This window comes from Balearica regulorum, chromosome 17 (assembly GCF_011004875.1).
Source record: "Balearica regulorum gibbericeps isolate bBalReg1 chromosome 17, bBalReg1.pri, whole genome shotgun sequence".
In the NCBI taxonomy this organism is placed as follows: Eukaryota; Metazoa; Chordata; class Aves; order Gruiformes; family Gruidae; genus Balearica; species Balearica regulorum.
In genome coordinates, this window is record NC_046200.1 from 11651529 (window position 1) to 11678468 (window position 26940).

General features: G+C 35.1%; 2 protein-coding genes across 5 annotated transcripts in view; one reads left to right on the forward strand and one right to left on the reverse strand.

Moving 5' to 3' along the window:
• The first annotated feature begins 134 nt into the window (after positions 1 to 134).
• Positions 135 to 26940, forward strand: part of RSPH14 (radial spoke head 14 homolog) — a 91803-nt gene continuing 64997 nt past the window's right edge. Inside the window, exons 1-3 of the mRNA XM_075769577.1 lie at positions 135 to 577; positions 2310 to 2412; positions 2609 to 2727. Coding sequence (XP_075625692.1) covers positions 379 to 577; positions 2310 to 2412; positions 2609 to 2727 — 421 coding nt within the window. The 5' untranslated portion in view covers positions 135 to 378. The remainder of the gene's footprint in view (positions 578 to 2309; positions 2413 to 2608; positions 2728 to 26940) is intronic.
• The window catches only part of GNAZ (G protein subunit alpha z), a 65754-nt gene continuing 48851 nt past the window's right edge, over positions 10038 to 26940 (reverse strand). For all 4 annotated transcript variants that reach the window (XM_075769576.1, XM_075769575.1, XM_075769574.1 and 1 more), the window contains one exon: positions 10038 to 12124. In XM_075769576.1, coding sequence (XP_075625691.1) covers positions 11780 to 12124 — 345 coding nt within the window. In that variant the 3' untranslated portion in view covers positions 10038 to 11779. The remainder of the gene's footprint in view (positions 12125 to 26940) is intronic.

Genomic DNA, 26940 nt, shown 5'->3' on the forward strand with positions numbered 1-26940 from the left:
TAATATTATTTTGAGCCCCCTCTCAGATTTGGGGACATTGGACTACCTGTCTTTAACTCTGAAAAACATTCCTTCCCTCACCTTGCAATTTAAGCTTTCAGTCTCTCTTTTTTTTTTTTAACAGTGTTCAGAGAATTAAACCAGATAAGACAATTCAGCTGATGAGCAGACATTAATGCTGATGACCATCAACCATTACAGCCTCTTCTTTCGTAGCTTCTTGACAATGAATGTGTGCTAAAATAGCTCTTCTGGGACACAGAGCACTGTTTAAAGACAGTAGTTCTCTTTTTGGTACATTATCTATCCAGTCACCGGGTACAGTCATTTTGGAGTATTTTTAGCAATAAGGGAGAATCCTTCCCAGGAAAATTTGGGATGGCAGGTGCTCGTATCTCAGCCAACCTGCCCCCTGATATAGATCCCACAAAAGCTCCTATTGCATTTGGAAAGAGGGCCCTTCCCAAACTGACTGAGGAGTTACGGTCTCCTGAGCTGGTGACTCAGCAGCAGGCATTGATGGCGCTCTGCGATCTGGTCCATGACCCAGAAAATGTCTACCAGGCAATAGAAATAGGTAAGTGATCTGCTGTCATAAAGCTTTGAGACAGTGGGGGAAAAAAACCCAACACTTTTGTGTACTGATTTTTTCTTTGCAATATCCTTGATGACACAAAATGGCCATGAAGATTTTTTTGGTTTTAACTTCTACTTGTTTTACCTTAAAAAGATAAAGAATATTAGAATTCTTTATACATGGCAGTTACTTACTCCACATACATGAGTATCCTCACTTTAGGATCACAGTAGGTTTTATAGGTTGTATCAACCCCTAAATACAAAAGTAGCACAGAATCTTTTATTTTTCTTTTGATTATTCTGAATTTTAACTAATTCCTAACATAGGCTAATTTAAAAAAGCTTGATTAGTCCAAAGTTAGACACACACTCTTGCCACTTAGTTAAATTTTATTTGCCTGGAATCTTTTCTAATCCTGTTATCCATGAACCATTGAAAAAACAAAGCAGTGAATTTATGAATTTCTAATAACATAAAACTATTAAATATATTTTATTTAGAAAGGGGAAAAGAAAAAGCTTTTAGTTATCCTAGAGCTGGAAAAAAAGATTTTTTTTTTCTTCATTAGACTTTTTCTACTATATATGACAGTGGTACCTTCCTGGATTTTTCATGCTTGACATGCTCAAAATACTCATATTTCAGATCCCATAATAATAACAAGCAAAAAACTCTGATGAACCTTTTAATTAATAATTAATGAAATAATATTCTAATAAGGTTTACAAGTTCATTTGCAAAATCTGTGAAGTCAGCCGTTGCCATTCATTCCTTCAGCAACAGATAGCCCGGCACATCCAGATATAACTTTACTGGAGAGACAAAACATCAGAACTTTTTATGCAGAACTACTCCTCAGAAGTATCTTAGTGATTGTAGAATAAGTCTATAACAAAAAATCCCTGGAACTTCATGAGAAATTAAGATACATGACAATATAACCAAATTTATCGTACTCATCAGGATTGTATCTGGCCACCACTATTCTGAAAAGCTTTTATCTCAGCACTTGGAAGAATCTTAAATTTGGATTTTTGAAAAAAACCCACAAGCTTATCTTCACAATTTTTAGCAGTCTGTTGTGTATCTACATAGCTCATTATGTAACACTGAAGTCCTCCAGTCTGCCACTGCTTTTTTCTCCATTTACTTCCTTCATATTTTTTTCTCATAAGAGATATCAATAATCAGGTTCAAAATTTATTGTTATTGTTTGATTAACAGTAACTGCGGCAGCAGTGCAAGCTTGTTGTTTGTTTTGGAGGGTTTTTTGGTCAGTGCTATGTGTGTATATACATAATCATTAACGGTTCACCAAATGTATTCTACATGTGAAAAGCAACACTGTTTTTTTACATAGCCCATGCTACGCCTAAAGAAGGTTTTTAAAAATGCAGGTGTCAATCCTGCAAACATACGCGTTTCTAAAAACATTAATAGCTCCACTGACATCAGTTATTTTTAGAGTTATGTCACTTCATAAATATTTGCAAGATTAGGATTTAACTTGATACAGAAGTCAGCAGCTTGTTTGTAGCATGGCATTTTGGCAGTAGGCCTTGAAACTTGAAAGTTTCTTCCCTACTTGAGATTTGTCAATGAGAGTTTTGCTGTCAGGACAAGATGAAGATTCTGATTGTTTGCACTTCAAATAAGGTAAAAATTAATATTGCTATTTTAAATAAATGCTGAAGTTAAGAAAGTTAAAATGAACTATTGTGTCTCATAGGAGTCCTGCATAACCTGAAGATTTTGCTGGTACATCATGACAGTACTGTCCGACAAAAAACAACACAAATCCTCTATACAATGGCTATGCATAATGTTGGCAGGTAGGTGTAATCCTGCAGTTTACTGAATGGCGTGGGAAGCAATAAAGACAATTCAGTGAGAAATAAGAACAGAATTTCTAACTTTTGGCAAGATGGATACAATGTAAATAAGAATATTTAGTTAAGATTAAACATTTCTAAATATATATGATTTTTATTACATTTAGTTAAATCTGTCCTCCAATGTTGTTTGTAGGCAAGGGTTGATACAAAATGGAGTAATTTCTGCCCTCACTGAGCTCTTGGATGATCCAGTAGATATCTGTCGGAAGAACATGCATCAGATTTTTGACATGATGGCAAAATTACCTGAAGGTAGGGATTTTTTAGTAGTTAAACATTCAAATAGGCAAAGCAAATAGATGAATTTACCTGATTACCTATGTAAGATCTTCCAGATTTATTTTAGTCCATTTTTCTTGAAAATCATATTTAAAAACAGTATCTTTTCTATTTTTGCTCATCTTAGTTTTCTTGAGTTGGTTTTCCTATGAGAATTTATTCTTTGGGTTTTATGAGAAAACTTTAAAAGGTATGACTTATCTTTTTTTATTGGTGGAGACAACTGTTTTCTAGAGCTGTTTGTGCACTTCTAAAAATTTGCAAATTTTTTAATAATAGGGAGAATACTTGGCCAAAATATAGAAAATGCTTTACATGAATAACAAGTGCAATGCCCTGTGTTAACACAATACATCTGTGAATAGTCCTGTCTGTGTATTGGGGAAGCTGTTCCTGCTAGATCTGGTAATTTTCTTAGGTCTTCTGCAAGTTAAGCCTACCTGCTCAAGATACAGGTTGTGTGGACTGCACACTTAAATTTCTATTTCAAAATCATGCATCAAAAGAGGACTTTATCCTCTTCTGTTCAAAATTATGATCAGCTGTTCATCATGGTGCACAAATTTCACAGCACACATGGTTTGCAGAAAGCTTTTGTGGTGTTAGGAGGTACAAATCTTGTGAAAATTGTTTTATGCCTTCCTCACTCCTTGCAAGCATTGGTGTAAGAGGAGAGAAATGAGCAAGTAAAGGCACCATCCATTGAGCTCTGTATTCCACAGATGATCTATTAATGCGTCTTCAACTTCAGGCTCATAGGTACTGTTCCTTAAATACATGCTTTGACATTGCTTTCTGGTGGTGAATTTAAAAAAAACAAACCCCCAAACCTAGGAGTGATGCAAGGAACAACAAAGAAGTTTGCTTTTTCTGCTATTTTATACAAATATTGTTTGCCCTTACGTAAAATTGGTCAATGGACTTGGTAACATATGAAGTTAAAAATGTGATAAATTACACCTAACTTCAGATGTCAAATTGAGCTAGTCACCCTACACTCCCTGTATAGCAGGAGAAAAATCAGCATCTCCAGGGGCAAAAAGTCTGACATATAAGTGCTTAGTTTAGGATGAGATGAGTTCTGCTCTGGTGATGTCCATTTGATTCCAGCAAGATAAACAGAAACTGCATTGATTACATCAGTCAGGCATCTAGCTTTTAAACAGTTCAGTCTAAATAGAGAAATCCAAGCTGAGAAGTTGTCTTTGACTTGCCAGAAGAATAGGTCATTGTGCTTTTTACATGCTTTCTTTATTACCTATATTTATAGTGTTCTAAACTTTTTATACACTAAGAGAATTTATGCTTTGTTACTTTTATTTCCAGATTCTATTATTATAATTTCAGTATTTTTCTAATCTGAACACCAGTCTTAAACTTTACTCTTCCAGTTGACAAAACTTACAATTTTAAAATTAAAATTTCAGTAGATAGAAATTATTAATTAAAAAGCCATATTATTTAAATTCATGGGAAAGTATCTTCTCTGAGGAATTCTGTTACATTACTGGTGCTTAGAAAAGAACTAAATGAATGCTTAAAGCCTTGCTGAGTGTACATGAATTCTAAAATACAAAGATGTATTTTTAAATGCATGCAACCCTTTTTAAAGTCCTAAATAATGCAATCCATATGAAGTACATTAATATGGTGGGCTAAACACCTTTGTGAACATCACTACAGAAAACCAGATTTTCTGTTAATTTCACTAGCCATTTTACAGATTTTCAAATCAAATGCAACAGGGACTTAGCTTAAGTAAATTTTGACCTGTCTGACTGCCTTTAAAGAATTCTGTCCCTTACCTATGTAGACAGATAGATACCATCCTGTGAATATGTGCATCATAATGGAAACTTATGGGAGAAAAAAGCTTAAAAAAAAAGGCAACATTTATTTGCTTCTGTTAAGATCACTATTACTAATTAACCATTCATCCATACTGAATAAGGCTGCCGCCTTAGCCCTTTTGGAATTGCATAATTCAGTAATAAGCCTTGCTGTTCAGTCCGTGCTGTACTGAACTTGATTATTATCTCTAACCATTAGATGTGGTTAGATCTCTAGTAGGCTAATAGAAGAGCTTAGCACTTGTTTCCTTTTGCTGATGGAGTTTTCAGATGATCTGTATGATGCACAGCTTCAGTTGACTGGAAAGGTTTTAGTTTAAACAGGGAAACTGCCTCAGGGTTTGGTGGCTGCTGTATATACCATTTTAGATATTAATTTGAGACTTACGGATGTAAACTACAACTAATGTTACATGGAAACACCTGCCTGCATCTAGGTTCTAGCTCCCAAAACTCAGAGCATTTACTAAGTAGGTTGGAAGCTTAGCTACATAAGCAGAAAACATTCACTGGAGGATGAATAAAAGTTCTAGGGGGAAGAAAAGCAATTTAAAAAACAGCTATCCATGTGGCCCTGAGAGGAAGCGAGGGCATTTTTCCCAAGTGTTTTCAGTTAGACACTTTTTAGAAAGTAGGGACTAAACCTAAGGGCTATATAGAAAACATTTTTACTAGAGTCATCATTTCTATTTAGGGACTTACTGTAGCAATAAGCAACATTAGCTCTTGGTGGTGCCAAAACATAAAACATTGTTTATTAAGAATTCCACATAAATCAAAATACACTGCCCAAACCAGAGGATATATAATGGTACACCATAGTGCCACTCAGGTCTACTCCCATTGTTCCATCTTTGTCCCTGTAGGCGTCAGAATATATCATAGAGTGGTTTGGGTTGAAAGGGACCTCGAAGATCATCTGGTTCCAACCCCCCTGCTACGGGCAGGGACACCCTCCACTAGATTGTCTTAGGTCAGGAGCCACTGATGGGAACAGTCACAATTGTAAAACCAGTTTGATGATAATCAGGAAATGCAAGATTATACTACACAAGGAGAAATCAAGTTACCTCCTGGAGTGGATTATCCAACCCCTGGTAAGCTGAGAGCCAGCTGCAGCAGTGTCTCTCCTGAAAAACTTGCCTTTGATTGAAGGCAGAGGATTTGCAGAGGCCTCTGCCAGACAAATACCAGCTTCCAAATCATGTTACAGTCCCAACTTAGTGAAAAATTGCCTGCATTTATAAGAAATACTACAATTCTCTGAGTAGTAGTTGCTTTTCAGTGAGGCTTCTCTTGAGCTAAGATTGATACCTGTTTCTTCATTTTACTTCTCCCACTTCAGGTACTGGTGGCCGATAAGAATCGGGTTTTCCAAATCGAATGGTCTTTAACATTGAGACTTGTTTCAGGGAATGGTTCTGGAGTTTTGGCTCCAAAAAAAGCAGAAAAGGGTAATTAGTAGTATGAAAAGAGGGCATTTAAATAATTGCCAAATTAGTTTTGGTAAATTCTGTGCATCAGTGCTTTCACTGCAATTTCCTTTTAAATGTAAGTAAGTGGAGTTACTTTATTAGAAACCTGATATTTATGTCTGTTTTGAATAAACTTTTTTCCATTCCGTGACAGCATCTCTCTCTGAGTTGGAAAAAGGTGTTGGTCTGAGCCATATATTCTTTTTAGTTAGATAAAAATATAACATATATATAAAAATGTACATGCCTGTATTTAAGGCGTTGAAGATAACTCTTTGAGCAGAATTTTGTATACTGTAGAATGGACTCACATACACATGGCTACTCACAAGAAAGTGCATTACTTCTACACCTCATATCCGGATAATGAGATAGGATGTACCTTGTATCAGCTGGAGGAAGTCAGCAACTAATATAGCATTCCCCAGCTAGAATTCTGATGTTTTCTACAGCAGAGGTATTTTACAAGGCCGATAAAGGAATATGTATGTTCCACACTAGACCAAAAAACCCATAAGCTGTACATGCATTTGGCACAGTGTAGTTGTTTTTGTTCACTGGGAATTGGTCAATGACTCCAGTTAGCTCTGTGCCAGGCCACCTGGTCTTTTTCCAAACAGGAGTAATTTAGGAAAATGTGATTATTTTAAGCAAATCCACTTGCAGACTATTTTTGATTCCTAAACTTAATGATGTATACCAGTATCCTCCAGGAACAGTGGGATCATTAAAAACCAAAATGTGGGAAAAAATCCACAAAGACTGGGAGAACACTAAGTAGTAACATTTCCAGAAGAAACAACTTATTGGCAAGAATTAATGGGCAGAAGACAGACAAAAATAAGATAGATATATGTATTCAATAGAGGACAGAAGAAGGAGAAGAACCAGCAGCAGGAGAAAATTAAGAATGTTGGAAAAATTAATAGCAAGACTTTCACTCTTTGTGAAAACATTTAGTTGACACACAATACTTAAAAATGTTAGTGAAAGGGTGTTATGCTATAATAAATGACCTGGGCAATAACAACTGCAAAAACAATTCTGGGGAAAAAAAAAAATCTTTCCCTAGAGTATGGTTAATACTGGAAAAGTTTAATAATTCTTACTCATTATCTATCCTGTCTTTTATGGGCACTTAATCCTTTTAGACAAAGATTGACGTGGATTGGATGGGGCAATGGATTTTTTTTAAGCTTGCCAGAACCTCTGTTTGGGAAGAGTCCAAGAAATAATATTTCTCCTACTTTACTGACCTTCAGTGTTTCCACTATTCCACCCTTGGAAAATCATAACCAATTGGATCTGTGGATAAGGACTGTTTAAGGATACCTTTATTCCTTTGGAACTTGTTTTGCTGTATAGAGTGCAAATGATAAACAAAAGGACAGATGGCATTCTTATTGCAGCAGATGGAACATCTCTTCTGTGAATGTCATTGTTGCCCAGGTGAAGTGAAATCCCAGCTGTATTAATGCAGTTTTTTTCAGGTGGCAGTGCACTGCATCACTGATAAACTGAGAACTAATAAAATAGATGAAGTTTAATTGCATGATTTATCCAGGTGGATGACTAAGAGTCAAGGGATCTCATTTCAGCACCTGTCTTTGGCCCAGACTTTTTAGTTTTAACTTCCCTGTGCCTCAATTTTCTTATACAATCAGAAAATAAAATTACTTCTGTGTAAAACAGAATTTATTTTAAAATCTTGAATCCTTCAGATAGAAAACAGGGAAACATCATAGGAATTAAATGGTTAGTTAATAGCAAGGAATTGCTATTCAGAGAACATGATTATGTGAATTGATTATTTAAACTTAATTATTTACTGCTTTATTCCTCCTCATGCCTGTGCTTTTCTTAAGCTAAGTAGGAACACATGACTGCTTCAATTTCTTTTCTCCTTCCCAAGATAGCCTTCATTCAATGAGAAATGTAGCTGACTTTTTTTTTTTTTTTTTTTTCAAAATACCCTTAGGCCTTTGTTAAAATATCCTAGGTTCTCCACTTCTATTGTGGGTTGCCTGTAAAACTTACATTGGAAGGATCTTCTTAGTTGAATAAAGATTCATTTTTTAATATAAAATATTTCTTACTCTCATCATAACTACACTTTTGTTTTTCATTTTCCTACCCAGTTTTCTTATCCTGAAGCTATACTCTAATGAATACTGGTGTTTTCTTGTCACTTCTTTCACTAGTCCGGAATGGCCACAGTACCATGAACACTAGAGGTAAAGGAGGCCATCTAACGATCCATTCATTGGAAAAAGGAAGTCCTGACTTATTTTATACTTTTTTCACAATTCAACTGGCTAATAATAGGATATTACACTATAGAAAGCAATTTAGACTAGAAAGACTATGCAATTTCTGAAGTAAGCAATAGCATTTTGATGGTAAATTAATTAGAGGATCCTGTACTAGCAATGACCATGTATAACTTTTCATAAACTCACCAAGTCAAGCAGCTTGACTGCAAATATCACAAGCAGGCATTAGTATCTTCTCATCATGAGTGAGACCTAAATGCTCCCTGTGTGGCATGACAAACCTTTTATATTCTCAAGGTGCAGTCTCATTGGCTCTTTTGCCTCTATCCTTCAGGTGTAACAGTTGACAGAGCATGCTTAAAGGGGTCCTGTGTCTTCAGTACAGGGATAAAACACCTCGTTCAAAATTAGATTTTTCTCCATTATCAATTATGTCTGGACTGAAGAGTGTTGAAAGTTTTAACCCATTACCTGACCCTCAGATAATATTTTTGAATATGGTTGCATTCTGTAGCAAGGTTGAAAATGATTATTGCTTGAACGACTGCCTTCAGGAGTATTGTAGTTCTCTTGGCAGTCCTGGCTCATCATTAGCTTAAGTTTTCAGGTCACTTAGAAAAAGCCTAGCTTGAATTAGGATATCCTCAAACAGGTCAAAAGAAGGATTCTTAAATATAAGGCAAGAAAGATTAGGACTTTTTGATGCATTTTGTACAAATGCCAAGAAGCAAAGTAATTAAACTATCCAAGCACTATCAAATATTTTCAGCTGGTCTCAGAAATCATTGGTGGGGTGAAGGATTCTAAGTCAAATTCTGTTTAAAATCCAGGGGTATTTTTTATCTAGCATCCTTTAACAAGTGATTTTTATGAGTTTATGCTATTTGTACAAGAGTTGCACCTTTTCTTAATGTACATCCAGACTTTTAAAGATTTCAGTTAGAGGATGTTCTGGAAGAACCTTGTTACAGTCTGAATGGATGGAATTTTCAAGAAAACTTCAATGAAAAAACATCGATAAGACTTATGCTGAGAGATCACCTTATATGGTCACTTTAAAAAAATACTTAGATTTTTCTTAAAACCTAATTTTTCATAGGCTTGGGCCAGACAGAATTAGTATTTATTTTGGAGACTTGCTTAGAGTTCAGTAGTACAAAAACGTGAACACATTTTTCAAGGTTTTTTTCAATCTTTAAATACGAGTTTAGGACACTAACTTCAGGCACTATTCAAAAATTTATATACGTGCTTATACCTAAACATGTATTTCTAAGATTAGACACCTGTGCAAAGTACCTGCTTGTGTGAGACAATATGCTGGCAGGCTTCTTATGTATCTTGCAAATACCATGGATATTTCTTTCCTGATATTTCCTATAGATCTTCATCTATAACTTCTTTCCTAAAATTGCTACTAACCGTCTCCCCAAAAATGTAACAGTAACATGCATTCAGAATTTGTAAAGATACTAAATGGGAATACATCCCTTAAATCTTACTGAGTTGCTCAAATGTAATTGCTTAAGATTGAAATTGCTGAATGTTGGTGAATAAACTGAGGAAAGAGATCTGGAGCAAATAAACAAAACTCAGCAGTCTGTCATAAAGGAAAGAAAACTTCAGAAACATTATCCAATTAAATAACTGGCATAACACTAATTAATGAACACACTATAGACACGTTCAGTATCATTTAAATTATTTATTTTTTTAAGTGGACAATTTAAATGTTGATGTTATTAACCATTTTGTTTTAAATTTATTAGAGCCCTTGGCTGAGATTTCTTGCACTAATCGTAGTACATAGGGGCAACAAAAGTAGAAGGTTATTTTCCAGTGTGCATGTGTGTCTGTGTCTCTGTGTACGTATGTGCTTTACAATTATCAAACATATATTTACACACCAACTTTACACTGAAGTCTTTAAGAAGTCTTTTCTATGGCAGGGGAAAGAATCAACTGACCAAAGACTTAGGTCTATATGATCCATTTGAGATTTTCCAGTATAGTCCCACAGAGCTTCTTATGCATTCAAACTTTTGCCGGAATGTTACTCCACCCAGTAGTGTTTCTTTATGAGATGAAACCTGGAGCTGAGGAATGCATCTCTTCAGTTTCCTTAACTTCACTAAACTGTAAATAATTTAAATCATTAAATTGAAATATCAAGACATTTAGTTATTGTTCATATCGCTCATCTTTAACCTTCTAATAATACATCACATTTTTAAAATAATTAAAAAACAACAAAAAATACTTTGGAGGCTATATACTACACAATCTCCATGGCTCCTGCTTCTTGGGAAATCTGTTTACAATATTACAATTCCCAGAATGTATTTGGAGCAGTGGAACAGAATTGTCCGTTGGCAACTTTCACATTCAGCAATCCAGACACTACAACAATAATTTAAAAAATTGCCTTGTGATTTATTTTTTTATCTGTATTAAAAAAGGAACACTAACCTACTTCTTAAATATAGTTTGTTTTTTGTGAAACACCACAAGATTTGGCAAAAAAAGATGTAAAAGAAGACTGTTTCGATGTATAAAACTCCTTACCAGTAGAAGAAACACTGACCTTAATTTGGCCTATTCATAGATTCGTTTCATGTAGTTTTGCTGCATATTTGAAGCCTTAAAGAGCAGAAAGAGCTGCTAGTCAGTTTGGAAATCACAGAACAGTTGCGCACCAACAATTCCTTTAACAGGCAAGGTGTCCATGATAAACAGTAAAGTAAAGCAGAAGTGTGTACATAGTATATGCTGTGAGTCATGTGCATACATGATGTATGTATATATACTGTTTGGCTGTGTGTACCAATATTGTGGGTGCATGCCCATTCTTTGCAACTTTAAGTGTATTTTGCTTAAATTCTCCTATTCTGTAGCTTCTGGTTTGAACTAGCTTTTCTCCCCAACATGACCATTCTGCTTTACACCCTGCAAATGAGTTCATCTGTCACTCACCAGCTTTATATCTTCATGTCAATAACATTTTAGGACACTGGATGAAGAATTATTTCTTACATAGAACATGATAACACTCCCACTGTAGGAAATGGAACAAAACAAATGGAATAAAAGTGCAGTGACTGTGGTGAAAACATCTCCACAGAGTTAGGCCTCAATCTCTTTTTTTGTTTTTGTTTGGGGTTTTTGAGTTGTTGGGGTTTTTTCACTGAGGGGTGTGTGTGGGGTGTTTTGGGTTTTTTTGGAGAGGAGGTTTTCACTCTCCAGAACATATCTTTGTGACAAATGATCTCGTGGGTTAAGGGGGCATAAGAGGAACTGTGTACATATATCAAGTTTCCCCTTTTCTCTCCTTGGGTTACTAAGCATTGCCCCATTTATTTCCACTAGAAGTGGAAGTGGTTAGCCCCTTTTTTATCACTTCAGGAAAACAAATTAAGCCCAAGGATTCTTAGCAGAGGCCAATATATTTGAGATTGTTCTGAATGATGACATCTGTCACTGCATCAAAGACAAATTGGATGTTACTGGTATCAGTGGCGCAGGTGAAGTGTGAGTAGATTTCCTTGGTCTCCTTGTTGCGATTCAAGTCCTCAAACTGGCGCTGGATGTAGACTGCTGCCTCCTCATAAGTGTTTTGGCCTTTGTATTCAGCAAAGCAGACTGTTAAGGGGATGCGTCGGATTTTTTCTGCCAGCAGATCTTTTTTATTCAAAAAAAGGATGAGGGAAGTGTTGATAAACCAATTGTTGTTGCAGATGGAATCAAAGAGACGCAAACTTTCTGCCATTCGACTCTGTAGGAGAGGAAACAGCAGGGTCAACAATAGTGTTTCAGCATAACTGTGGAAAGCACACAAAATAAATTATTAGGTATATCAATGAGCAAAATCTGCTTTTAGAAACAACTTCTGTTTTATTTGGTGACTGTCCATCTTACCTGACCATGAAATTTCAGGGATCTTAATTGACTTACTTTGATACAATACATTTCACCACAGATTACCACTTCCTTTATTTTTTAAAATATTTGGCAACTATGGAAGAAAGTCTAAAACTGAAGATTTAGAAACAATAGGTGTAACTTGGGAAAACATGGTTGTGTTTAAATTTAGGTTAGCACTATAAACAAATTCTTTAAATAAAAGGGATGAGTAATTTCTAAGGATTTTACACTACAGAAACATTCTACAGATAAAGTTTTTAAAAAAGACAGAACTACTACAGCACAACTGTAACATTGCTGTACACTTAGATGTGTAGTTTAACACACCATACATGCTCAGAATTTTTTCCTTGCCTTACTTCTCCCCATTGTATAATGGTAAGCTTGAAAAAATACACAATAACCACATTCTACTACAGTGAGACAACTTGATGTTTATAGGTGAAAGCTGAATTTAGCCAGACGTGTTTAACATCTTTCTGTCTGCTGCCCTGAGTAGGCAAACTCCATTTATGAACAATTTAGGATGACCACCACAATTACATATTTGGAAATAACAATCCAATTCTGCTATAAACTGAAAGCAGAAAGGTCCGTTAGAAATCAACAGCCATCTTGAATTTTCCTCATGTGTTGCTGCTGCGACACACTTACTTGTGATGCAGCTGGAGCTGTCCAGGGTACCAAGTGCTCCTGGAAGGCTGAGCTTGTTGCTCGGTTTACCTATTTTACTATAAATAGGTGTAAACAAATGTAATGTTTTGAATAGAAAATATTCGAGATTATTAACATAAATATCACTCAGGTGTTGTCAAAAGTAGATACAGAAAATATCTTAATCAGGCATTTTTGCTAAAGGTCAATGTTTTCCAGCATGTTACAACTTAGATCTTTATTTCTGTTTAGGTTTCATTGGCACATCAGCATTATCATTATCTGACTAACTTTAGTCAGATATGTGAAAAATTTTTGAGGTATGCACTCATATTTTCTATTTAAAGGAAAACATCTCTTTTAACCAAGTAGTCGTATTCATATTTAGGGAATGTTGATAAGCATGGAATTTTACAATTAAGCCACAAGGTTTCATTCTAATCTTTTTCAATACCCAGAAATAATTTTTATTAATAAAACTATAATTCTTGAACAAGTGGACCTTTATTCTGTCCCAGTTCAGCTGTGTTCATGTACTGCTGAAAGTAGGAAAAAGATATATGACTGAAAACATGGGATCAGTTTTTTCCTGTACAGCATACCTACTAGGAAAAAAGTGTAGAAACAAATATTCACAAAACAAGGTACATTTTAAAACCAGGGAAATTATATAGATTCTGAAGATTTCGTAGACTTGGAGACAGAGGTAACGTATGCTGAAAATGGGAATTCCTGCAGTAATGTCTAATTTCTTTAATATATTTTTTTTTAACTAGAAGAGTCTTTTAGCTGTGTGCCAGTTACTCTCTTCTTGCAAATTAACATCAACTAGTGCAAAGAATCCTTGTACAGTCAGCTCTGTAAAGTCTGCTCGCTGATAACACCGTGGATAAATTACGAAGAAAGCTTTTCATATACAGCAATATAGATGATAGTCTTAAATTCCTTAAAAACAATACACAAGCTAAATAACACGGGAAAAAAATTCTGTAGATGAGATGCATATATTCAGATGATTATTCTTTAAACTGATCTCTACAAAAGCTGTAAAAGAAAAACTGTTCAAAATGCTGTTTCATGTATTTGTGGAGTCTGGTTTTTTTAAATCGATGTATCTTTCTTTTTTTTTTTTTCCCTTCAGACAAAGTGAATTTGCAATACTGTCCTGCTACATTAAGAAAATAAATCCTGTTCTATTTAGAGTATCTCTTCCTTTCAGTATTCTCAGAGCATGAGATTGCATAAGATTCAATATAATTTCTTCAGCTTAGTCCACATAGCAAATTTAATTAATATTAGGCATTATTGATCACCATAGGGCATGCTGGAAGGGATGGGTATTGTGAATGATGGGCATCATTAATGATATATCAAGATACAGTTCCAAATCTTCCCAGTCTGTTGTCTTTGGTCTCACTTTGTATTACAGTCACATAGTGGATAGTTTCATGATATGTAGCAATCATTAATTTAGTGACTTAAGAGGAGTCATCAGAGAAAGAGCAACTTTCTGTTTTTAAACTTTTTATATAGGGGCATGCCTTACCATCTGAAAGTAACAGCAGCTGATTTGATTTTTTTTTAATTTAAATAAGAGAAAAATGATACTGAAAACACCTCATAAAACTCCTAGAGATTACTGATACCTGATTTCCTGGTGCTTCCAAAAGGTATGATGAATCAATTTATACAGAAATTATGTTTTTTCAAAGAAACACAGTTTCTTGAAGAAAGCCTGGAGTCAACTCAAGCCTAAACAGTTTTAGTATGGTCAAAAGTATTTTGGATTGGCAGAAACAAAAGACACTAAGGTTCCTCAAGAGATCATATATACCATATGTTATTCCTAACATATTTTAAAACTACTATTAAAGTCCTTTTCACAGAACCTCTCCTGTTCCTACCCGTAGACTGATCTTTCAACAAACAAAAATACATTAATCAAAAGCTACTAATTAGTAGACACTGGTCAAGATTATTTTCTTCAAGATGTTTTAGCTGATTCCTCAAAACACTTTTTTTCATGTAAGACTGTTCAGTTGGTGACTGACACATTTCAGCTTATAGGATGTTTTGGTGTGGCCAGTTTTAAAACCTTTATCATGCACCTGCCTACGTCCTCCTATATATGTCCAGATCCTGACATAAGTCCTGGAAGCTGCTGTTAGACCTATCCATAGTGATGCAATTTTTTTTCAGAAATATCTCTTACAACAAAAAACAAAAGAAAAGTTTACTTGACTTCTTGAATTTATACCTGATATAAAATAGTAGCATTCTTCCCAACTGAAAGAAAAAATACTTGATTTTTGATGGACTTTTAAGCTCAGTGTTCCTTTCTCATATGTATACAAAGATGATAAATTTTGCAAAAGTTCACAACGCTATTTACAGAGTGCATTCATCTATCTTTGTATCTTTTTGATTTATTTCCTGCAAATAAAGAGACTGAATAGGGCAGACTGGAAAATAGCTATTTTATCATCCTGTATAAACATATTATGTCAGATACATTGGTCAAATACATTTAGAGAATCTACATTTTCTTTTTTATAATTTAATAACAGAAAGCAGTGAAAATAAGGCATCAGAGATTATACACAGAATTCTTTGTGAAATTGCAATGTGTATCAAGTAATATATTCCTTCTACCAAAGACATGTGCCATAGTACACAGTGGCAGTGTTCTCGGAGTGCTAACAGGGGCGGTACTTTGGATGTTTGCTTACTTTGGATAGTGATTCTATAACCTCTAAGATACTTCAGTAATTTCTAACATTGACACCTATTCTTCTGCAATAATTGACTCTTTGTTTTCTTCTAATGTTAGCCTGTAATTAATTTACTGTTTCAAACAGTATTAGCTACATTTACCATATAGATTATTCTGCAGGTATTGCAGCCCTTCATATATGCAATATTTTAGGTTTCTGAAAACCTTATGCATACGTGATCGTTCACCTCAGTGGTCCAGAGTAAATGAACAGAAGTGATTTGGGATATCAAAAAAGAGAGTATATTTTGTTTAGAAGATTATTTGCAAATATGTATGAGCTCCATTTGTCTAGCTTGTGTTCAGAGGGGATGAAAATAATCTACAGTCTGGGTATTTTCGTTGTTTGACTGTGAAGTATTCTAGCCAGTTTTCCTGTTTGGAAAGTGAAGGTGATAAGATGATTTTGGCTTTTAATAGAAGTAGCATTATTTTGGGCCTAATTCTCCTGAAATTTGTGTCAGTTGTGCCTAATGCATCTCTCTAGTGCATGACTTTACCAGAGCCACTCCATATTTCAATTCGTGAGATAATGAGAGAAGAATCATTCACTGTTTATTACACAAGAAGTAATGTGAAAATATTTATTTAAAATTTAGTTTTTATTTGGTTTTATTAGAGAATGAAAATAAATTTCATTGTTATTACTTCAAAGGAAATCTGCAACAATATTGATCATTATTGTTATAGTAAAACAGTCTCCTGAAAAAATTATCCCTTAAAAATGCATACTTGCTGAAATACAAGCAGGCTGTTTTACTGAGGTTTTCACATTACCTCTTACACTTTCCTCATTTTCTTTGTGTTACTATTCTTTTTCATTTGCTATGGATTGACTTGGTCAGAATCGCATCCTCTGTTCTCAGAATTCCATGAAGGCGTTGATTTAGTCATTTTAGTGAGTAATTCTGTGTTTACAGATTAAAACCGTGGACCTTTGGCAGTTTCTGGTCATTTCAAAAGCCCCGGGAGTACCGGAGCACACCATGATGGCTGCCACTGCCACATCAGCAGTATGTAGCCATGTTGAAATCTAACTCTCAAGCCTCTTAAGGCTTACTGAAATACAAGCAAAATTATATAGCCCCTATATTGGGGTTTTTTTTGTTTACTTCTTCCTTTTTAAAGGTGGGTCATCTAACTTTTGAGCTTACTTTATATACAGGCAGATTTATAGGTGTAAAAACATGGCTTTAAAAATCTCTTTGAGGGTTTATTATTTATTTTCACAATGCAAATTCTGACATGACAGATAATCCCCTAAAAACATTATAGGTCTGTTTCCAAATAATCATAGTCTTCTTTCCTTCCCCGAATGCGTAGCTCTCAATAAAACCATGCAAGAACATTTTAGCTCAGTTGAAAGGCTTTTGCTACCAATTGTCTGGGGAAAAAAGTGTTTTAGAGCTAATACAGATTTTTGGCCAACTCTCAGAACATTCATGCCAACAAGATATTGCATTTTAAGAAGTTTGTGTTTATTACTGTATTTTGTAGTGAATCATGATACTGTCCCTCTACTAACAAATCTTCAGTTGGAGTCTGTAGTCCAAGGACAAAATCAGAGAGTTAAAACCTCAATAAATTGTGGAACGTAATGAACACGTACAAGAGGATTGACAGTTTTAAATTAATGTAAACTTGGTGATCTCTTACATGAGGTCAAGAAAGAATTAGTAAACTGTTGTAGCTGACACCTAAGAAACAACTTCTTCAATGTAATATCATTATTATAATATTGGTGTGTATTTGAAAGTCATAAAAACCTTAACTAAACTAAATAGAATTTCTTTTAGTTAAAATGCAAATAAGTTAATCAGGAATCATTTCCAACAAAGATGCAGGCTATAGTACACTAGTACAAAACTAAAAATCCAAACAAAATATGTGAAACAGCAATGTATGACATGGCTGTCATTTTTTATAGTCAGTTGACATCTTGATATATCTGAGAATGTTAAATGAGAAGTGATATGTCCACAGTTCTAAGATGAAGGCTGACACTGAAACTGAGCCTGAAGTTACATAATGTATCCACTCGTATACTCTTATCCTAACATTGCAGGCTTGTTTCTGGTTTCATCAATATTGTAAAACTACCGTACATATTCTACGGGAAGTGAACTTGAGATGGTTATGGCTTATAATTAAAAAATAGAAAAATTATTGTACAACTCCCAAAGGGCTTATAAAATTTTCATCTTAACATGGAGGAAAAATAAAGGTAGGAAAAGGCATTCTTATCTGCAGTGTCTTTTCCAGTTCAGGAATTCTGAGGGGGGTAGCTAGCCAGGTGGTTAGAAAAAACATGCTGCTGTAATTTCATAATTATACACAAGCTGGGGTATAAGCAAGATAATGCCAATGCCTTATCCAGATGGCCTTGTTGGAGGCTAATTGCAAATTCTTCTCTGAGAACTAGGAATTGGTTGCTTAAGGGAAAGAACATGCTAAGGAACAGTTGGCTGCTTCTGTTCTTCCAAGAATTTGCAAACATGCAAACATCCCTGGTCATCCTCTGGAACAGTAGAGGTGTGCTTAGCAGCAAAAAGTTCCAGAACAAGTAAGAGTTTTCAAAAGGGAAGACCCTGTTATCAAGATAACAAGTAATTAGAAAAAATCACTCGGTAAATGGAGCCAAATTGGAATGTAGTATCTCCTCACTTTATGGTCACAGTTGGAAGAGCTTTGAACTTAAAAATGAAAAATTATGAAGAGAGAAACTATCACAAATAAGGGAATTAACTGCCATTTGAACTAAATACCCAAGAACTTTATCTTTCAGTCATAATATCTCTTTCATCATTATTTTAAAACAGGTAGGCATTTGGAGATTGTGAAAACCTTAGCTAAACTAAATAAGATTTATCTTGTGTAAACCATAAAAAATGATGAATAAAATTAGTACAGGATTGATAATATTTGCTTTCCAGAAAAGCTGGAAAATCTTTAAATGAGAGTAAATCACAAATGTGAGTAAATGTGAAGAACCAGTGGAAGCTCTTGCTATTTTCCTGTTGAGGCTTTTCCTTGCAATAGTGGCTGGCATTTAGCATATGCTGGTAGCTATGAGCTATTTCACAAAATGGCATGAACCTTTTTTTTTTGTTTCAAATGTGTTGTTTAGAGATCCACAACTTAAGACCTTCTAAAGAAAGCAGGTGAAGCTAAAGTATTTGAAGAAGGGGTGGTGGGTATTTGAAGAAGGGATTGGATATAAACACTGTTTTTTCCTTAAGGTTACTATACAAAAACATTGAATCCATTCTGAAATAATGACAGTCTACAAAATAAATCGAAGGAAATACCGTTGTCCAAGACAATCATAGTCAAAGCAATTCAGGAATTCAAACTATGTTTGAATAAATGGGTAATGGAAGGCAGAGAGAAAGCAGGTGAATTTTGCAGAAAAAAATACAGATGATTCACAAGCGAGAGATAGCCTGGATAAATAGAAAGAGATTTTTTTTTCTTGTAAAGAAGCCTAGATGGAGTGCTAGTTGAAAGGTCCTTCCTGTCTAGCAGTCAGACAGTCCTAGCTGAGTGCCGGATGAGAGACTTGATTTAAAAAGACGACGACTATTGTATGATTCATCTTTTGTTCAAAGAAAGAAGACTCCTACAAGAATGTATAGGATCAGGTGGCTGTGGGTCTAAACAGGGAAAGATGATGATAATTTCCTGAGTTACAAAAAATAATTGCTTTCATTTAAAAATCAAAAAGAAGAAACTATCTGTTGGAGAGAAGTAAATAGACTTAATCCATTTCACTCTATATATCGCTCAAATAAATTAAGAACCTCACTGAGGTAGGCTTAAACTGGGATAAAACACTCTACCTGTGTTGTCCTGTATATACCTGTTTCTAGCCTTGGCATCTCCCAGAAGGGACAAGGTAACCAATAGGAGTTTCACTAAACAGAATTGTTTTGCCTTCCCAAACCCTTTCTTTCCAATCCTAGGATCCCAAAGTTTTCCTGGAAAATGATGGGAATTCTAAAACATCAAAATTAGAAAGGGTGACACAGAAGGGTAAGTCCCATCATGAATTCATTAAGAAGTGTTCTTAAGTTACTTAGCAGCTTATTCTACAAGTAGACAAACTCACCATCCCATCACCGCAATAATATGTTACATTAGTCTAAAGCCACTGCAGGAATTCCTGACCAGTTACATGGTAAACAAAACAGGAAGGAGGTCTGGATAAGTACAAGTAGGTATGCCAATACAGCACCTATCATATGGATATATACATGCACGTGTCATCTATTTCTGTCCTTCCTACCAAAATCCCTTTCAGTGTCCTGCATATGTAAGAGGAATGTGAAGAACAGAAAGGTGGAAAACTAACACAGCATGTTATGTATGTACATATACTTTATGCCACCACAATAAAGGGAAAATGAAAGGAATGATAAAAGAAGGTTTTATATTAGAGGAATCTTAATTCTCTACTGTGAAATGAGAATACAGAAGGCTGAGAAATGTGGGTGTTATGAAGTGGAACCCTGAAGAAATCTTACGTGGTTTTGTATAGGAAGATATGTATTTATATGGTGAGGGCAAAAAAATGCATTAAGCATGAAACAAGCTTGCTTTCCTTTTTTTTTTTTTTTTTTTTTTTTAAAGAGATTCATCCTCAAATCAGGAGGAAAAATTATACTAGCAAACAAAATTTGTGAACTATCAAATTAATTCCTCATTATTTTAAAGATAATGTCCTGTAATTGTTTATACTTACAGTTTGTACATGAAAATGTGGACCAGTTAGAGGAGGCAGTAGTCAATATTTGCTACCTCTTTTTCAGAGAAGAAAGGGAAAATAGACCTGACAAAGCAGTGCTGCAGCATACTGTCTCCCTTGATGATTTCCTGTGGAGTATTACTACTGTCTTTACAGAAAATTCTACAGATGATAAATGAATCTGGCAGTATGAATGAGAATTACATGGCGACCTTTAGTCTTGGCTATTGTATAGGATGAGAATGAAAACATTATGAATATTTTATCATGTATGATCACTGGAAAAGAATTGTAGTGTTACTAAGGCTTACTGTGGACTAGACTAGACAAACCAGATTTAGTTGGGAGTGTTACTTTAACAGAGTCCTGAACATTTTTCTTTGAAAATTGATCCCTGTAACTTTTTAGGTGTGCACTGAAACAGCAAGTCATGTCTGTAGGAGTACGTGATAAGTTAAGCATTGTTCTGTAGTGGTTACATATGGGTGCCAATGACAGACTGGGGTAAACCACTCTTTAATACTATCTATCAAAACTGTTTTATATTCCTAGATGAGGAACAATACAGATTTGTTAATCCTAGCAAGTACAGTCTGACACTAAGCTATGATTATACTAAGGAGAGTGCCTGATCTGAGAAAGAAGTTTGGTTAAATTTTCTGACAGGAGGATTAGATTTTGAGCCAGGAGATTTCCAAGCAAAGGAACAGGACAACAGGTGCTTCTGCTAGGATTTATAAACAAAATGGAACCTAAAGAAAGGATATATATAAAACTCTTGGAAGAACAGAGGAAAAGGTTACAGAGTTCAAGGATCAGAAAGAGTGGGGCGCTTCATCATTCAATAGAAATGCTTGAAGATCCAGATAAAGGCTACTCCAGTATGTCTCTCCAAAGTATTAAAGGGTGTTCCACAACATGGAAGGGGGCAGAGTAAAAGTGGAGAAATATATATAGATTGAGTTATTGCTTGTGACTAGCTATACGTATCTTCTAAGCAAGCTGAAGTACAGGAAAATTATATTTAGAAGTCATAAAATGTGCATGTGATAGGTGCTATATTTGTCACTTATAAGAGAATTAGAATTCCAGAGGAAAGTTCTAGAAAAAAGGTATGTTCAGGAGATCAGAAATACGGGGCAGTCAATATTGGTCCTGTGCCTGATAGAACAGCAAGTCAACATTTCTGGGAAGAAGTAATAAGGATAGATGGGCAAAACAAATTCTACTGCAGCTGACACAGGCCAAAAGAAACTTACAGTCACAACGGGCCAGCATACTGAAATCTACACATTACATAGTGTCCAGCCAGGGCAGCGCTGCTATGGCTGTAGTAAAAGTACACAAGATAAATAGTGTCATGGAATATACCTCTTTTCACAGGCCTCCATTTAATCATTAAAGTGGGTGGGTAGCTTGTTTTTTCTCCTCAAAGGAAACCTTGCTATGTTTCAGTTGCTCAGCAAACAACTGTTAACACTCTCCTTTTACCTCCTCAAAGGTCAACAAAGCTTTATGGTACATAAGCCTCTTGACATAAGTTACAAGAGCTTGCACTATGCTTTTTTATGTATTATTTTGGGAGGCAAGCAATTTTAAGAAGGCAAACATGCTATAAAAAGAACGTAAGAATAAATCTTCAGTGTCTTTGACAGTGCCAGAAAATTAAGATTTCCTGTGTACAAATTAAGATAGTTCTTCACTTAGCTCTAAGAAGCAAATTAGCAGAATATAATACGTATGCTTGCTTTGGGGGGGTTGGGGGTTTTTTAAGCATTGTACAGTATTCCAAGCAAACTGTGTATTTCTGGAGTTTAGAAAATGATCTAGTATAAAAAGTTTTCTTATTAAAATTGTATTCATTTAAAATCTCACAGTTCTTGAAAATATATCCAAAGTAGCATGAACATGCATACTTTAATTGTAAATATCTGGATGTTTAACGTTAAACTGAGTTATATATGGTAATAGAGGCCACCTTTTGCATTCCTGGTAACATATCTCAATTGATTTCAATGCTTACTCATTGTTTTCAAGTGGGGTGGGTTTTTTTGCTTTTGTTTTCTTTCAGGCCTTTAGATTATTTGCTTAGCTCAAGGGCAAAAGGAACATTTCAAGCACATATTCAACATAGCTGAAATGTTGCATAGTTTTACACATAAAGTGGTCCAGGATTTTAGCTGTCCTCATTTGAGACCTTTAAGCTTAGTATCAGCCTTCTGTGTCTAGGCAATAAGTAACTTAATGCTGCACTGACCTAACAAGGAGAGGCTGAGGGAACTGGACTTGTTTGGGCTGGCAGAAAAGGAGGCTAAAGGGTGATCTAATAACAGCTTACAATTACTTGAAGCATAGTTACAAAGATCATGATACTAAAACGCTTCCTAGCAGTATCTGATGAAAGCAGCAATGAACACTAATTGCAGTTCAGGAGGTTCAGACTAGATGTCAGGGAAAAAATTTTCACTAGAAGCCTAGCAACAGCACTGGAACAATTTGCCTAGAAATCTTGTGAAATCTCCATCCATAGAGGTTTTCCTCACTCAACTGGTTAAAGCCATAGCTGGCCTGATTTTTGTCTTGGCAATAGTCCAGCTTCAGCTGGGACAGTAGGATAAGTGACCTTCAGAAATCACATCCAGCCTACATTTCTATAATTCCATAAATTGTAAAAACATATTTAGAGTTGAATCCATAAATGAGAAGTTAATTTTACGCATGCAGTTCTGAGCAGATCTCAAACTTTTCATCCCAAAGAGGTGAATACAAGCATAAGCGCTATCCTTTTGATGGAGTTATACTACGCTGTCACTGTCCTGTTGATGAGGCAGGATGAAAAGGAAGTGGTCAAAGAATGGAGTTGTCGCCTTTGTGGAATACCCATTTTTTATGGGGTTTCTGTCGCCTTTGTGGAATACCCATTTTTTCTGGGTTTTATTATGGGTTTTCTGTTCTTTCAAGCTCTCCGGACTTTAGAGTAGCCCCTGAGCTATTGAAATACTGCAGAAACCTGCATGAGAACTACATGAGAATATGCAAGTAAAAAGAAAAATGTTTATTCACTGTCACAGACTATTGACTAACCTACCTTTTGTGTAGTTTACACATAACCCAAGCTCTGGCTGACAGATTATGTGTAAAGAATGCTTTTCATTGCACCTTCTTTGAAAAGTGCATTTTTCTAATACATCAGGGGGCAGGGAAGAGTGTTAACAGCGTGAATATTGGTTTCTGTAACCCAGACAATTGTTTGCCTTAATTGAACTGAAACAATATATTGTATACATAAGAGAAAATTATTTTTTTTTAAATGAAAGAACTCTGTTACTTTTTGCTGCTAGTATGCCACTAGAATGTACTAATAAGCTTAATAATCTTGTGTAACAGAATAATGGCAGGGGCACAGATTGCAAAATCTGGTGCCTGTGAATGCCCTTTCTCTGGATTAAAACACATTTGAAATCTGAAACATCAGTGACAAGAGCCCAACCTGATAAACTATGATATAAAGAGGACTTCTCAAGTAAGAAGGTTTTCATTTGAACACAATCAAGCCCAGGTTTAAATTAGGACTCTCTGGATATTTATAATAATAGATATAATAATAGATAGATATAAGTAAGATGAAGGATCATTTGTAACAGTTAGTGGAATTAAAAAACATAGAGAAAACCAGCAAGAATTATCACAAGTACAGAATGACCATCATATGAAAAAAAATAAACAAACTAGTTCTCTTCAGCCTGGAAAAAGAAATAACTCAGAGGCAACACAGTAGAGCTCATAAAATCATGAATGGTATGAAAATGGTGAATAGGGAATGATTTTTGCAGCATTTCTTACAATGCAAGAAGTAAGAAACATCAAATTCAGTTATCTGACAGCAGACAAGTATTCATTCCATGCAGTGCATAATTAAATGTAAAACTCTGTCATGAGGTATTAGAGAATAATAATAATAGTAAAAGTCATAAATGTGTAATTGGGTTCAAAAAGCAATTAAATTAAAAGGGCACTTAAACAGAAAGATGTTGATGCAATCCTTGGTTCAGTTGTCTGGTAGGGTACATTGCAGGAAGTATCAGTGTATACTTGATCTGTTCCCATATTCTTTCCTAATACCCACTGTTGCCCACACTGGGACACAGGCTAGTGCAGATATTTGCTGTGACTTAGTACAACTGTTCTGTATGTTATGGCTGCCAGAACAGCTCATCCTTTTTGTGAAATCAGATGTTTTATTCCCTGTTGGTGAAAACTTTTCCTTTACATAACCCGTGTAAAATTGCTACAGTTTGTAGACAATTTTGCCTTTCTCACTTGTCTTGTCCAATTTAAAAAAAATAGTTTGTTTTACAAACTTCACCATCACTTGAAGCAGTGACTATTTCTCACCAAAAGCATAGGCAAAGGGTCTTGGAACTAGACCTACTGACCTCCAGTAATTTGCATTGTCTGGCACCATAGTGTATGAGTGACAAGAGGATAATGATATTTACTCTGAGATCCAATGAAAAAAAAAGGAAGTAAGGGAGGGAACTGGCCCATATTGATGCTGAACCAGTTTTCACCAGAAAAAGTTAGCCAGTAGTTTCATTCTTCAGTAGTTTATGAACAATAAAAAGGTAAATACCACTTTATACTGAGAAATTCACTGCAGGGGGAAAAAAAAAAAAGAATACCCACAAAACCTGAGACTATTTCTCAGATTGCATGATATCTGGAGAAGAACGCATTTTGCCCTCACAGCTTAAACAGCTGATATTCTTGCAGGAGCACTGGCTTTTCATTTTATGCATCTTTGAAGATATTTTAGGTAGGATGCTTATAGAGTTTGGTGCAGCTAGAGCTCTTGTGGGAACAATGGCTATCTTTCCTTTTCATCCCATCTATGTTGCAAGATTAATGTAGCATACTTCAGGAGCAAGTGGTTATTTCAGATCTTTTAGCAGCCTTGCCTATAATTCTAACCTAGTTCTTGCACCATGCTGGTTTTGAGGTTGCTGCCTACTAACCTTCAAGAAACATAGGACGCATAGGTCACTGTTCAGAGTCAAGAATTAAAAAGGAACAGAGGAAAAAAAGCTAAATGAAAAAAATGCAAAGCTACATCAAATAGAGGGTCTAAATCTGGGTCTGATCTTGGTCTTTTTTGCGTAAGCTGAGAGGAGCACTGAGGAGTGCAAAAGCAGCATGTTAAGCAGCATGGAGAAAAAAAGAATCTTGTCTTCACTTCCAATAAATTCTTCTGGTTTTAAGGAACATTACTGGAATTTAGATCAAATCAGTTTCAAGAAATAATTTCCATGAAGTTATTTAAGAGTAATTGGAGGAGAATAAAACCAAAGAAATAATGATGTATTCTGAAAAAAAATGCTTCTCCCATATTTGTAATGGAAGTTCTAGTCTGTTGGACTGTATACAAAGAAGTAAAAATTATTTTGGTTGACAAGGACTGAGCTTAAAAAAAACAAACAAAAAAACCCCACAACACATTATGGTCACATGATGAAAATCTCCTTGTTGGTATAAAGTACTATTGCTAAAGTTGTTCAGAAAAAAAAAAAAAAAAGAAGATTTAAATTTAATGTGGAATTTGTTCAGCATTTTGGGGGATCATTTCTTCCACTTGTGTAGACACTGAGAACGATCCACACAACTTTATTATCAGACCATTTTTTGCTTTTTTTTCTGATCTCTACTGCTCCAATGCTAGGTTCTCCTGCTGTCTCAGCCCTTACTTAAAGCGATTTCCATATGTGGGTGGGTGCTCAACTCTGCAGAGGGTTTAGTACACCATCATCTGGGTTATCTGGCCATCTCCCTTCTTTTGACACTATTTAACTATACACTTTACCAAATTCAACTGAAATGAGCAACTAAGTAATCATATCTACACATCTTCAAATTTTTTCACTTGACAAAAGGGAGGGATTCACTATTGCCATCTGTCCAAACAGATTTTGAGACTGTAAAATAGATGGAAATCTTCCCTCAGTTAAAGGGACATTTTGGTTCCTGATTACACTGCTGTAAAATTTGGAATATTTCTGGTGATGTTACCAGAGCACCGCAAAATTGAAACCATCAGAACGTGGCTCTGTATTGCGCCAAACTGCATTATGAATCTTAAGAGTCACACTGTTTTCACCAGGTGAGAAAAGTACATTTTTTTTTCCTTTAGAGTCACCATAATGTACTAAAAGCATACTAGAAAGAAAAATAAAATTTATAGAATATTAATAGTAAAGATCATAACAACAGTTATCATAACAACAGTTTCTGGAAGAACTACAAATATCTTTTTAAGTTAACTTTCTATAGACAATTTAAAACATTACACGCACACACTATTTTCCATAGAAAATTTCTTGTAACAAGTCCTCGTAACAGAAATGTAAGTTCACAATCATGTTAGAAATCCACTATCTACTACCTGTTCAACAACTTTCATCTTTCAATCCCAGTTAGCACAAGAATCCGCAGTAGATTTCTG